The sequence below is a fragment of the Taudactylus pleione genome, unplaced genomic scaffold (genome assembly GCF_031769625.1).
Source record: "Taudactylus pleione unplaced genomic scaffold, aTauple2 ptg000322l, whole genome shotgun sequence".
Taxonomy (NCBI): Eukaryota; Metazoa; Chordata; class Amphibia; order Anura; family Myobatrachidae; genus Taudactylus; species Taudactylus pleione.
Window position 1 is genome coordinate 584,719 of NW_028284723.1, and position 15,249 is coordinate 599,967.

At 39.5% G+C, this 15,249-nt stretch overlaps 1 protein-coding gene across 4 annotated transcripts in view; it reads left to right on the top strand.

Annotated features, from left to right (window-relative positions):
* NCAM1 (neural cell adhesion molecule 1) overlaps positions 1–15,249 on the top strand; it is a 397,179-nt gene that overhangs the window by 372,980 nt on the left and 8,950 nt on the right. For 3 of the 4 annotated variants that reach the window (XM_088443021.1, XM_088443022.1, XM_088443024.1), the window contains exons 16-18: positions 11,340–11,547; positions 12,477–12,593; positions 13,614–14,360. In XM_088443021.1, coding sequence (XP_088299147.1) covers positions 11,340–11,547; positions 12,477–12,593; positions 13,614–14,360 — 1,072 coding nt within the window. The remainder of the gene's footprint in view (positions 1–11,339; positions 11,548–12,476; positions 12,594–13,613; positions 14,361–15,249) is intronic. The other variant, XM_088443025.1, reaches the window with a different exon arrangement.

Here is a 15,249-nt window from a genome sequence, read left to right on the forward strand (position 1 = left end):
GCAGAACACAGTAAAGTTAAAAAAAAAAAAAAAAACCCCAGTAGAGTTAATAAAAAAATAAAAAAAATAAAAGTAGTTTGGGGAGGGGAGCGGAGGGGGTTGGGGAACGGACGGACACAGAATTACGGCAGCTGGAATCAGTGCTGCTCCTATGCCGCTTTTGTGAATGTAACAGCGCATACGTAGCACTGATTACAGCTGCGGTAACGTAGAGTAGATAGGGAACAGTATCTATTTTCTGAAAAGCTGTCATCGAAAAAATTAGAGCTTTTCGGAATAGATGGTTATGGAGAGGAGGAATGATGAATTCCTCTGATAAGTAGGTAGAACTCCATGCAAGTTCTACACCTAATTACCTCCATCTATATTTTAGTGTTGATAATAGGCCCCATTGTCTCACTTGTGCCTCATGCTTCAGTGATGTTACTGGTTCCTATTAAATGTACCAATAGGTAGAATTCAAATAAATGTTGTATTACCTTACATGATGGCTGCCCCTGTTATTTGTAGGTGATGCATACGAGCTAAGAATGTTTTTGTAATTACTTCAAAAGTATTTAATTTAATCAAACATGCACAATATTGAGCTTTTTTTGCTGTTAAGTGCCAACAACTGTGTTTATAATACAATTATGTTTTATTCAGACAACTTTGTACAAATAGAAGGATTTAATAATAATAAAAAAAACTAAAAATAAGAAAATTTGGTAAACCACTGTATGGAATATACATTAATTGATGGTAGTACATGATGATGTTTGTACAGTACTTTAGGTGTCTTATGATCATTTTGTGTGTTAGCTTCTAAATTCATATTAAATGTTAGAATAATTACCTTGGTCTAACATTTTCTATAAAATACTCAATTGGAAAATGCATTCAAAGAAACAATATAAATACTTATTATTCAAAGAAATAATATGTAGCTTATACTGTATGTTTACACTACACTGCACTCATCGCCAAGCTGTAGTCATTTCCTTTCCTGAACTCAGTGGCATCATAAGGGGGGTGCGGGCCACCCCGGGTGTCACCCGCCGAGGGTGACAGGAGCCGGGTGCTGCACTGTAGCATTACGTGCAGCACTCAGCTCCTGACACAGTGAGGAATCTGGCACTGCACACTGAGTGGTCCCCAGGGGCAGTCCGCACCTCCGGGACCCCCTCAAGTGACTAAAACGGGGGTTCAGCCTGTGAGGCCACGCCCCCTACCCATGAGGCCACACCCAGTTGTCCCCCTCCCCACACCAGGTGTCACCGCGGGGAGGGACGCCACTGCCTGAATTAATAATCACCAATCATCTGAATTCACACAACTTTAAGACAGATGTGCCATTCCTAGTGTTGGCATTTATGCAATATAAAAATACAAGCTCCCCCTGCCGGTGACAGCCATTGCTGTGTATAACAAGGCAACTGCAATACACGTACCGTCCATCCAGCCTCCTATTGCTATCACTGGCACAAGAAGGCAATAACAAGGGACCCCAAATTTAAAAATGACTGAATTAGAAAAATAAAGCATTTTTCATTGCTATATATATGAAAACGTGTTATTTTTCTATTTTTTTTTAACAATGTTTATTATTGTTAGTTAACAAATCAAAATCCAGTCGTCCTGTGCACTGTGCTCACATACGACAAGGGTTCTAGACTGGCTGTCGAAGCTGTAAGCTTGGCCTTTTAGCTGCCAGCCAGTATCGTCGCGTACTTATAACTCAGCTGCCCCATTAAATTTATCTTAGTAAATTGTGGTGATAGCTGATTTACCATTGCTGTGATTAGAAAATCAGCCTTATCTCAGCATATTAATAAATGGGTGTGGTATAAAGCTTGACAGACAAATAGTCGACAGTGTATGGGTCGACACCAAATGGTTGACAGGCAATAGGTCAACAGGTACAAAAAGTCGATAGTGCAAGTCGATAGCAACAAATGGTCAACACATATGGTCGACACATGTTTTTTTGTATTTTAAGCCTAATCCTAACCCTTCCCCCAGTTGCTAAACCTAACCATCCCTGGTATCTAGAAAAGTACACACAACCAAATTGCACAGGCGCTCATGAACCAGTAAGTTATCAAAAAAGAAAAAGGAATTGCGCTGCTAAACCAATAATCTAGACCGCAATCAATATTCAAAATATAAATTTAATAAGACCTGAATATACAGATAATATAAATATATTTAAAATGTCAGCACATACAGTAATTAGTTTGTTGTTCTGATTAGACAGGTCAATTAAAATCTGATACTGTGTAGACAATGCAAATTAAGTGTAACATTGGAAGTTCATTTACCCAGTGTGGTTAGATGTACAGTGTATCCAGTATTGCTTGATTGATTTTAATTGATGTGTCTAATCAGAACAACAAACTCTCATTTATGTGCTGACATTTTAAATATATTTATATATTCTGTATGTTCAGGTCTTATTAAGTTTATATTTTGAATATCAATTGCGGTCTAGATTATTGGTTTACCAGTGCAATTCCTTTTTCCATCCCTGGCGTCTAACCCTAACCCTCCCCCAAGTGCCTAAACCTAACTGTAGTCTAACCTTAACCCTCCCCCAAGTGCCTAAACCTAACTGTAGTCTAACCTTAACCCTCCCCCAAGTGCCTAAACCTAACTGTAGTCTAACCCTAACACTCCTCCAAGTTCCAAATCCTAAAAATGTTGTAAAAAACTAAGAAAATCATGTCACATTTTTTTTCGTGTCGACAATTTGAACCTGTCAACCTTTGTCGGTCGATCTTTACTACCTAGCAAACATTTGTACCTGTTTATCTATTGCCTGTCAACCATCTGGTGTCAATCTATTCATTGTTGACCTTTTGTCTGTGGACCCTTCATCCGGACACCTTAATAAATAGCTACCTTAATGCACTATATTGCTTTTTTAGCAGGTAGTAATCATGCACCTGATCATATGTAAATCGAATCCTGCATTTGTTACATAGCATTTAGTTTTATGCAATAGTCTAGATCACAGCCTTCAGATATCTTTTTGGGACATGACTAGGTGAAAAAAAAAACCCTGAGTAGATTTCAGTTAGATTTAATTATGAGCACTTTGTAATGCAAAAAAACCCCTTAAGAATATGTTGAACTGTGTGGGAATTTAGTTTGACATTGTTAAATGTAAAGACCCTTTTTTAAAATTACAATTCCGACCTACCTACTGTAGTTAGTTAAATACACTTTATAGTTTAATAATAAGCAAGATTATAGGAGCTGGGCAAGAATCCTCTTTCTAGCTGAAGTGACGGTGACAGCCTGCTCTTCTGTTTTTTTAATTAACAAAGTAAAAACAAATATATACAATCTAAGCATTTTTTTAAAAATATATCTAAAATATCATATTTAAGTTTGTTTAGATAAAAAAATAATATTGAAACATAATGAGTTAGCAAAAAACCAATGTGGGTCATTTTCCTGATTTATGCAGTTGCATACATAGCTTTGTATTTGAAAGCATAGAAAGTAAGTGTTCTTCACTATTTTGGCTGCTTTTTATTCTGTTAAAACTAGCACACCCATACTTTGTACGCACTTAACACACTTTGCACTAATTCCCAGCCATCACAGTAACGAGGGACCTGTCCCAAAATTATTTGAGTTAAGTTTTTACCTATAGTCTTTTTCTGTTTTTCTGTATTCAATCTTTCTTTATTCCTTTGTATGTAAAATGTACAGAAAAAAATATTGTCTTGCTCACTACAGATGCTTCAACAATTCTCTCATATTGCTGAAATTATGGCTGCATTAATTTTATCTGAAAACACTGACTTTCAAGATATTTTTTTCTTTCAAAAATTACAATGTTTTATGTTACAAAAACCTCTAGGGGATGTTCCTCTTCACCACAAAGTTAAATCCTTGCATACAGGATTGGACTAGCCCACAGGGGTGCAGGGGAAATCCCCTGTAGGTCCCACTGCCTTGTAGAGCAGGATGACTAATAAACATGAGTGCTAGGTTCGCTTCTATAGAAACTACGCCAAGATTTGCGTAATGGTTAGCCAATCCGTCTATGGTGGCTGGCCACCCCCCCTCTGGTTTATGACCACACCCCTTAAGCATTGCCCTGGTGGGTTCTTCATGCCCCGGTCCTACACAGTTTGCATAATTATCGAACCCCCACACTTTATTATATTGTAGGGTCTCCTTTTACAGCAATAATAGCTTTAAGTCTTTTGGGGTTAGTATGTACCAGCTTGCCCTCCATACAGGAGAGATTTTGGCCAACTCTTTATGGCAGATTTGCCCAGGTAATTCAGGCTAGTTGGGTGACATTTGTGCACCTAAAGTTCTAACAATGTCCACACCTCGAAAGAGCTGCACTATGATGTTGGATTAGTTTTCATTAGCAAAGACTCAGCATCTTAATAAAATAGAAGGAAGGATGGATGTTGGGAAATACACGGAAATATTCTAAGAGAACCTGCTTCAGTTTGCTAAAGAAGAAAATCAAAACTTTCAGCAGCACAATGATCCCAAGCACAAGGCCAATAGAGAAGTGCCTCAAAGCTCTGATCTCAATCCAATCTAGCTAATATTAATAATATGTGGCACTGTCTGAAAATTGGGGAGCATAAGTATCATCCAACTCGCCTTAACAACCTGTATTACAGAATGCACTAAAATCACTCTTGAGCAGAATGCAAAGCAGATATTCGCTTACTCCAAAAGACGTATAGCTGTTATTGTTGGAAAAGGTGGCTCTACAAAATGTTAAAGTGTGGGAGTACAATACGCTTACCGTAACATAAGACATAACATAAAGCACACGTCACATAATAAGAAAAAATTATATACTTTTTAATCTGAAATAAGAATATAGTGAAAAACATTTCAGTGCATGATGTGTTTATTCAGTAAAATCAGAGGATTGATCAAGGATCTGAATACTACTGCAAGGCACTGTGTAATGTATATCCAAATGCTCTTCACAAGGGCGTATTTAAACCGCCAAGGAAGAGAACACTGGAGTCATCAGCACTATGTCTGGGTGATGCTGTGAATCTGGGCGCTCAGTTCCTTATTACTGTGTCTGAGACAGCTACAACTGAGGCAATATTGTGTCAGCACAATAACACAAAATATGTTTAGCTCACTGTGTTATAATAAAGATGATTGGGAGATTAAGGGGGAAATGTATCAAGTTGTAAAGAGAACAGGTGGAGAAGTTACCCATGACAACCAATCAGATGGTACCTTTCATTTTAGAGAATGATCAGCTTGAAGCTGATCATTTACTATGGCCAACTTCTCCACTTGTCCTCGTTAGATGCATCGATGCATCTCCCCCACTGTGGCTTATCATCTACTGCTGAAATGAAATGTCCATGATCAAACACCAATAGTGCTTAGTAAACTTTTCACGCAAAATCTCATTTAAATTGTCTTTATATATATATGTATATATATATATATATATATATGTATATATATATATATATATATATATATATATATATATATAATATATATATATATATATTTATTTTCCAACAAAATGGGAGGAGATGTACTAAGACTTGGAGAGTGATAAAGTGGAAAGAGATAAAGTACCAACTAATTAGCTCCTAAATGTCATTTATCAAACACAGCCTGTAACATGACAGTTAAGAGCTGACTGGCTGGTACTTTATCTCTCTCCACTTTATCTCACTCCATGGCTTAGTACATCTCTCTCATAGTGTTCAAAACGGGATGCACTTTGTATGATAGAACACCTTGTACTTGCCACAGCTTTGAAAGTTCTGCATCAGTTCTGTCAGTACCACATATTGCCTCCCAAGTCCCAACCTCACCACTTTCTCTGCTTCCCCTCTATATATCGGGGCAAATCCATTCTCCTACGTACCAAGAGCACTTGCTTGTGAGTGATGTTTTTTAAGAGGAATGGATGAAGCATGTTTGTATAAACATTGAAAAGAAGCCAAAAGCCATAAACTTGTCTCTCTTGTACAAATAAATTTCATTGGTGGAGAATTTCCTATTAATAAATTCTAGAAAAAAACAGAAGCAGTGTGGTGTGTTTTTATGGGTCATTTTTGGAGATGGTGGGTGTGTTGAATACAAGGGTTCTAAAATAAAAACACTGTACTCAGCTATACTGTAGAATACAATGCTGCTCATTAAAATGGTATACTGCACTCTAGAATAGAATACTATAGGAGATTGCTCAGTGACTGTGCTCTTGCCAGGTAGGAGTCTGCAGAAATTCCCAGTGTTCTGAAACTTTATCGCTTCAATAATGTTTCACAGCTAAAATACGGTTACAGCGCTCTCTTATTCCAGCAGCCAGTTCTGCTAGTGAATGACTGCAATACAGTAAATATAGAGTTATACGATTCAGGGTTTGTCAAGAGGTCAGCGACAATTTTAACAGGGAACGTAAAGTTTGCAGGTCCTGTGTTACATAATATATACAGGAGAGGGAGAAAAAAGTAAAAAAAAATCCTAAATTACTTATTTCCATCTCTTCCCTTTGTCATGTTTTTCCCTTGCTTATTCCATGGACTTAGCTGAGAGATGTTACTGATGAGGCTGGAGAGAATACCTCCTCTAACATACAATGCAGTCGGGGGTTGGTTTTTCTCCTTGCTGCAGAATCGTCACGATTGCTGTAACAAACTGATCATCCAATAAGGACCAGAAGCCAATCCGCAGACACGCCTGGTTATTTCACTCTAGAATTACCCATTTCATCATTATGGACAATAACATTAGGGGTCAATTCAATTAGGTGTGAATTGCGTTCCTGAACGGGATTCCACATTGCGCTGACATCGCTTAGCTTTGCTTGCTACCTTAGAGGTGCGCACAAATATCCTCAATTTTGCTGTGTTGCTGAGGGTAGCTTATATGGCAAATATATATGCGCATCCCGCCTTCTAAGTCCATGAACTCCATAGCTTCGGAGGTTCTTCATACACAGCAAGCAAAGAAAATTATTTCCCAATGTTAGTTTATTGTTGTAGACCGGGGATCGCATCTGCAAAGCCGTACATAACGCCCATTATCAGGTACATACCGGTTATAATATTGCCGGTACGTACCTGGAAATAGGAAAAGACAGCTCTCCCGGTAAGAACTGTCCTTTGCGATAGAGGAACTTCCTGGTTTATGACTTAAAGTCCCTCTGGTGTCCTTTTGTGCATGGGCAGGTGGGTGCACATGCTGCGGGGGGAGCTGGGAGGGATCCGATTAGATCCCTCTCGGGGTATCTCGAAAAGAAGCCCATAGACTTCTGTTGGGCAACGCCATCGATTACCATCTGGATGCTTTCAAATTCCCGACCGCAGGGATTCCGTCGCCCAGAATGCCAGCGCCGCATCCCTTGTGCCGGAATTCCAAAGGTAAGTAACGGGTTGGGGGGAGGGTTAGCATTAGGCACTAAGGAGGGAGGGTAAGGTTTAGGGTGCCTTGTAGGGGTAGGTTAGGTTTAGCACTAGGGGGAAGGTTAGGGTCAGGCACCGGGGAGGGTTAGGGTAGAGAGAGGGGAGGTTTAGAATACTTACCGAAAAGTATAGGTATTCCAACCCTGTTGGGATGCTGGTGTAGGGATTCTGACCGCCGGAATCCCATACCCATCCCATTACCATCTATTACCCACTGGGCGAAATGTGGTAAAAAAAATATATATGCATTTTTGGGGGTTTTACTGCATTTCTGCCCTTAGTACATCCCACCCATAGTGAGTTGTTGTGTTTGAATGTAATATAGTGGACTAGGTCTTCAAGAGTATCCAATACCCATTAGGAGTCATTTATTAAGAACAGTGCAATTAAAATACATTGACAGATCTTCCTGTTGGGACACGGTATATTTGGCACAAGCACACCCCTGTGGAGCTTTTAGATGCGAGATAAATTTGCACACTATGTAAATTTGTTAGTATGAGGAACACTGACTTATTAAAATCCCGTCAATGCCAATCTGTGTTCCATTTGACTATCCCCCATTATGTCACAAGGGCATTACTTCAGCAAATTGTTTGCTTAATTGGTTTCATACTAAACAACTTGGGCATGTGAGGTGAAACGTTTTGTTAAAGTGTCAGTTAAATGTCATGTGAAACTTTATTTTTTAATATTAAGCTCTGCCATACACTTATTTGGAGACCCTCTCTAATACTCCCCTGCCCCAGATGGGTGCTCCTGCTTCCAGCTTGCACTGTGAATAGAAGATGTGCAGGTACACAGCTGGACAGCTATTAAAAATGACCTTGTTTGACTGGAAAAACTGACATTTTTAGTTCACTTAGACATTAGACTTGTACATCCAGCATATTAGTTTTCTGCTAGCTCATCACATAGCACACACAGATGTACTTACACCTGCTGGAGATCTCCACATTCCACCCAGCTGCTTGCAACAGTAAACTCAATTACATTCAGGCAATCTTTGCCTTATGTGATGCCCTTGGTAAATACACCTCCTGCGTACTTTATACTGTAGCATAAAGTAAGCAATATAATCAATTACAATAATTTTATACAAGCAAATATCACAGTGCAAATTTGTGCGTCTAGTGCAGGGGCAAACACAGGATTTTTACAGGGGGGGTTCACACACACACACACACACACACACACACACACAAACACACAATTCCAGAGATCTGGCACTCCCCAATACATAGACATAACTTGACCTCGTTGCCTGCTTGTTCATAGCGCACCTGCTGTTGTGCGCTGTATGTAGAAATGCTGTGGCCAGCAGTGATCGGGAAAAATTGAAGTCAGGGCCGAGGCTGCAGAGGAACCGGAAGGTCCGTTTGTTACAGGCGGATGCTGGAAGATTAGTTTTCCGCAGCCGCCTAGTTGGCGTTTCTGACTGGAAAGCCCAGCCTGGTGTGGTCGCATCTGATGTGACCATGCCAGGCAAATGGTTAATAAATCACATCATTAGTGTTTAATCCGACGTTTCAGGCCACAGCGCGTCATCAGGGATACACAATGTCGGGCCCAAACGCCTGATTAAACATTATTGAATTTATGAAGATACTGAGCGCTGCCATTCTTCATTACTATATATATATATATATATATATATACACACACACTCATGCATATATACAAATACATATAGTTATACACACACATATACATGTCACACATACCTTCATAGATACATATATCACACATACATTACACACACCTTGCAGCAGCTGTGGGGACGGGGCCTGGCAGGCTGGCACAATGTCATTAGGCCCCTCCTCCTAACTGCAAAATGCCGCAATTCGCGGGTCAATCGAGAGGGGGCTTGATTGACATGCTGTGGCCATTTTGGGCAAGGGGCGGTGCTGCCTGCATTACCAGAAAACGGGTGTGTTGGCCTAGTTTTCTGGGCGTGTCAAGGCGGGCAGGAGGGGGCCAATCTGTGTAAGCTTACTCAGATGGCCGGTGCTTCGGACGCAGGCATCAGATCTGAGATGCCACAGGAGGCGTATTTTGCCTTCAGACGCCTCCTGCAGGCATTAGCATGTTTTTAGAACAGCAGCTGCGTCTTTGTGCAAAAAGCCTCCATCTCTGAATCAAGCCCACTTTGGCAAGGCATGCTGGGATGTGTATTCCACAACCGCTCAAGGGCTGCCCGTGGAATACCCCTGCTCTACCTCCTGTATTGGCAGCGGCAGACCATTTTATAGTTCAGATGTGTTACTTACAGAACATCGTTGTACATACGCTATCATATTATCAAGGGCTGACCTGATAAATGCATGTAAACCTATGGAACATTACAAGATATTTCCACATGCCTGCTATTATGGTAAGTCCACTAATGGATCTTTATGTCTCAACCATGGCATTCGTGTATGTAATAGACACGTTTGGCATATGAATGTATGGTACTAGACATTGATTGCTAGGAACAAAGCACAGTACTCATTTCATTTATTTATGTTAGCCAAACCTGATGAAGAGAGTGATGCTTACATTCACATGGTATATAAACATTGCTGCAACAATGGTCATAACACTCAAATAAGTAGTACGGTGGCAGAAGTCACGGGCTAGGTTCCATAAGTAATAGTGAGGGAAGGAAAGTACATTACCCCTCCGTACAACTTGAGTGGCGGAACGGAGCATGGAAGTGGCCGTCTGACATAGCCCCAGTACAGTAAGGACATGATCACACAAATGCAGCTAATGCAGACCTGAAGAAAGTCACACGTACCCCTGTTAGGAGGTAGTTCTTCTTGTGCCTATTAGGGGATAGACATAAATACACAGTAAGGATGATGACTTTACGTAAAGCAGATGAATATACTGCCGATGTGGGGTCAAGCACATCTCAAGATCTCTGCACATGGGCAGAATATGCTATTTGTGAGTATATTTCTTTTCAGAGTTATTTTTGTACATTACACAACTCTGCATTAGTCCCCAAGATGTTAACAAAATTTGCTCATGTGAGAGAAAGTCCAATGCTTTTTTCTTTGTAAATAAGAATGAAGGGATATGATGCATCCAAGGTACTAGTGCTACTTCACAGCTTTGCACCCTGGGCATAGTAATGTTACGATTATCATTATTGCAATATGTCATGTTTACCTCTCAATATTGGAATACTGATATCAGGACATGGGCCATGGCTGTGGCATGCTGGGGGCGTGGTGCATCATAGTGGGCGGGTCCACATACCAATCGGTGTGGCCATGCCCATGAGGGCATGCTTAGCAAAACCACAGTGGACTACCTCCCTCAAATGGGAACTGTCCCACAGAAATCGGGACATTTGGGAGGTAGGCTGAAATTTTACGTGTGATGTCGAAAACATTTATTCTATATTACATGGATTATGGGTCCATTAAAAAAATATGAATATATCATTATTTGCTTTGAAATCAGCTTTTACCTTAGTAAATACAGATGGAGCAGGCTTTGTTGCACTTCTCAACGCTGTCTCCTAGGGTTAACTAAAGAATTCTAAATGATGAAGTCTGGGCATACAGTTGGAGCATTCCCTATTACAACACTTACCTTTGTTTTTTCACCAATTACAGTAGATATTTCAGATTTTCACCAGATTTATTTTACTATTAAAGTTAACAATGTGACGCTATGACCACATGATGTTCAACAAAGTCTCTCCATTCATTAGTAAACATAAGCAATACAGTATAATTCTACCACTTCAGTTTTAGTTTAGCAATACGGTGGGTCATATTGTACAATACAGCCTGCTCCATCTGCATTATGTCATCTGTTGCACAATTTGTGAAAGAGATAACATCTGCTTCATATAAAAATAGAATGAATATGTGGCGTGTACCCTTGATTAGAGATCTCTAACTACAGTCTCCTTTTCTTTTTCCAAAGCCACCACGAGTACCAGCTCGGGTCTGGGCACGGGAGCCATTGTGGGAATCCTCATCATTGTCTTTATTCTTCTCTTGGTGGCTGTGGATGTAACATGCTACTTTCTGAACAAATGCGGACTGCTCATGTGCATTGCAGTCAATTTCTGTGGTAAAACCGGCCCCGGAGCCAAAGGCAAAGACATAGAAGAAGGAAAGGCAGCATTTTCGTACGTAGCCCTTTTGCAGTATTAAATATATTTTGTTTTCATTATTTTATTTTTTAGGCGATTTTTAAAATATATGTATACAACTGTTTTGAAACTTTGATTTCCATATATTCATTCAATAACTAATGTTACAATAAAACATATATATGCTGGCTTGTGCAAGGTAGGAGACGAGCACCTCACATAAGTCCACGTTGCCTACATTTAGTTCAACTTATGTTATCAAATGTAGAAAATGAGAGATACAGTATCATTGTTATTCATAACACGTTGTGAAAAGATTTACAGTAGCCTGTTAAGTATTCCTAGAAAATCTATAACTTACAGAGAATGCTGCAGAACTCAGTACCAGCCACATCTGTCCCAGCTTATTCATATTCATCAATTCACTGATTACCCAATGGTGGCTTCAAATGTCTACGTATTAACTATGCTAACATAGTATACAGTTATCACTTATGCCATGTTGTGTCTTAGTTTAACTTAGATGCTTAAAGAGTCATCTTCATCCAGTTATCATCAGAAATTGCAATCTAAACACTATATATGTAGTGATTTTTTTCCCCTCTGGAAAAAGGTACCGGTACTCTAATATAATAAGTTACCGGTACTCACCTAACGTTACAAGGTGATATACTGTAATGTTTTTATTAGCTTCAGGCTCTTATTTAGTTAATTTCTGAAATTATTTAATTGATTTCTTCCTGTTAAAATGCCTAGCAGTAAGTACCTATATAAAAAGAGTATTGAGTACAACAGGTTAGACTTTAGGATAATGTATTTAAGTTTCTTCTGCAACTTTGAAAGGCTGAATTTTATCCATTTAAGATGAGTTTTAGGGCTGTACAATTCTAAAGAAAATAAAATGGTGACAACCTGTAGAACCACATATTTGGATGAATTTGCAAACAAATACGGTTCTTCCACAGGAAAGATGAGTCTAAAGAGCCCATTGTTGAGGTACGAACAGAAGAAGAGAGAACACCAAACCATGATGGGAGCAACCAGACAGAACCCAATGAGACCACTCCACTAACAGAACCTGAGTATGTAGCATCATTCAAACTGACAGTCACTGCGGCTGTAGTAAAGGGATAATGACCTCAGTGTTATACTGTTGGTAAAGACTTCATGACCATTGCAGAATTTCAGTATTATAGTAGTTAAACATTCTCTCAGTGTAAGTTAACAGTTATCACCAACCGGCAATTTGCTGTCACAAATGTATTAGTGTATTGTTGCCAGGGTATTACTTCCTGTGCACTAGGTGTCACCATGGCTACTTAGTCCATGTGCACCAAAATTATTCTTGGAAATCAGTGTAGTTTTCATTACACCTTATTTAGCCTAATACATTTGTGCCTGGAAAATGAAATTATATGGACAGAAGCTTATTTTAGAGATGAATTGAACTGATCTAGAATAAATAATAATTTTGTTAGCAACATGGTACAAATAACACAGTCGTGTTGAAGCTCACACAAACCGGCCAGTACTTAAATGTGAACATCGAGAACTTTAGTCTCATTGTGAACTAAATAGTAGTGTAATCTATAAAACAGTCTTTCACAATGTGATTAGGATGCAATATAATATTATATTAAGCCAAATGGCAATGTGCAGGATAAACACTTCTAATTTAGAGAAGAAGATATTTCGGTAGCATTTTTCTTATTCCCAAATCTAGACAGAAATCAAAATTGCACATCTAATGTGTTTGAAAACACAAACGTTTGGCATCTTATGAAATTATTTTGAACAAACAGTTTTCACTTTGAGGGAAAAACTCTAGTTGAAGTAAGTTTCCGTGGAGTATAAAAGATAAGGGGGTTGAAACACCCTACGTAATACAGCTATACTAATCTCAATTAATTGCTTTCCTTCTTTTTTTTCCGACTTGCCTCTCTTCAGTATGGCTAACAACAAACATGTATCTGCCTAAATGTAATACTCAGTGTTACTATACCTCTGTGTGGAAAGCTATGTGCATGTGTTTGTGTTTTGCTTTGTGTTTCTGTCACTTGTTTTCTTCATTGTCTACTTTCTCTCTGCTCCTGTGCTCGCAGGCATCCAGCTGACACCACAGCTACTGTTGAGGATATGCTGCCTTCTGTCACCACGGTCACTACTAATTCTGATACTATCACTGAAACCTTTGCCACAGCACAAAATAGTCCCACAAGTGAGAGCACCACTCTCACATCTAGCACTGCCCCGCCACCCACGTCTGCTCCTGACTCAAACTCAATACAGTCCAGTCAAGCAACTCCCTCCAAAACAGAGGCATCTTCAGCCTCCTCACCTCCTGCCACTGCTTCTCCAAAGGTCGCCGCTCTGGTAGATCTCAGTGATACCCCATCTACTAACAATCCAGCTAATGCTGTAGCCAGCCAAGGGGGTGTTTTGAATCCCAGTGCTGCCAGCACTGTTGCTGAGGCTCCCAAAGCCATTGTCAAGCCTCCAGCTCCAGTCCCACCAAGTACCACTAGCCCCCCAGCTACTCCTGAACAGGTGAAGCAGGGAGCATCAGGTACCAAAAGCCCAGAAAAAGAAGCAGTACAGTCCAGCACAGTGAAAAGTCCAACGGAGGCTACCAAGAGTGAGGCAGCTTCCCTAAGCAACACAAAACCCTCCCAGGGTGAGGACTTTCAAATTGATGGGGGGACCTTCAAGACTCCGGAAATTGACCTTGCAAAGGATGTTTTTGCAGCTCTTGGAACTTCTGCTTCTACCGCTGTGGCTAGTGGGAAAGCTCCTGAGCTGGCTTCTTCCACTGCAGACACCTCTGTACCGCCTGCTTCATCAAAGACCGAGTATGGCCTCTCTTAATCCTCTGTGTTGGTTATGTCTTGTGTTGTCTTTTCTTGGTGCTGTGTAGTGTTCTAATTTGTGGTTGTCTTTTCTAACATCATTGCCTATGCTTAACTAATGCATCAAAGTTATGTCTTAGGAGACCACTGCTATTTCTGATGACGTTTCAATTTATCTTGGCTGGATGAGTAAAACATAAATGTAACTACTAACAATGAGATCATTGTAAACCTCTAGTCTGCCGAGTTATCTTCTGATATAACATTCCTGAACCAGGAACCTAAGTGTCCTGAATGATTTCAGTGTCTCCACATTTGGGGCCGGATTCAGAGATGTACACAATGTAGATATTTACGTAGATGGAGCAACTGTTTACCATTGTGCCATTTATTTAATATTTGGCATATAGGTTTGCTACAAGTCTAGTTCATCACATTGTTATTTCGTAGTGGCCATATCAGACACAAAGAGGGCATACATGATCATAAAAAGTGACACTTGCCAACAAATAGAATTCTGTGAATAATTCTATGTCATAATTTGTGATTGTAGTCACTATTTATACTGCAACATTTCAAGCAAATCCTCTGTGCTCTATTTCAAGGATTACAGAAATCACAATTAAAGGTTACATAAATATAGATCAGGATCACCTATACAACATACTGTGATTAAATATATTGAATTGCAGAGCAAATTACAGTTACAGTGGTACACATAAAGGCTACATCCACTTTTATAATTTTTATTATTTTATAGGTAAAGCCGCTATTTAAAATATAGCATTTTCTATTATTTTTTTTTGCATTACTTATTTACTTCCAATCTCATGGTGCTGTAATTTCGCTTTTCTATTTTTATATTGCTGTGTGCTGTTCTAGTATTGTTTCA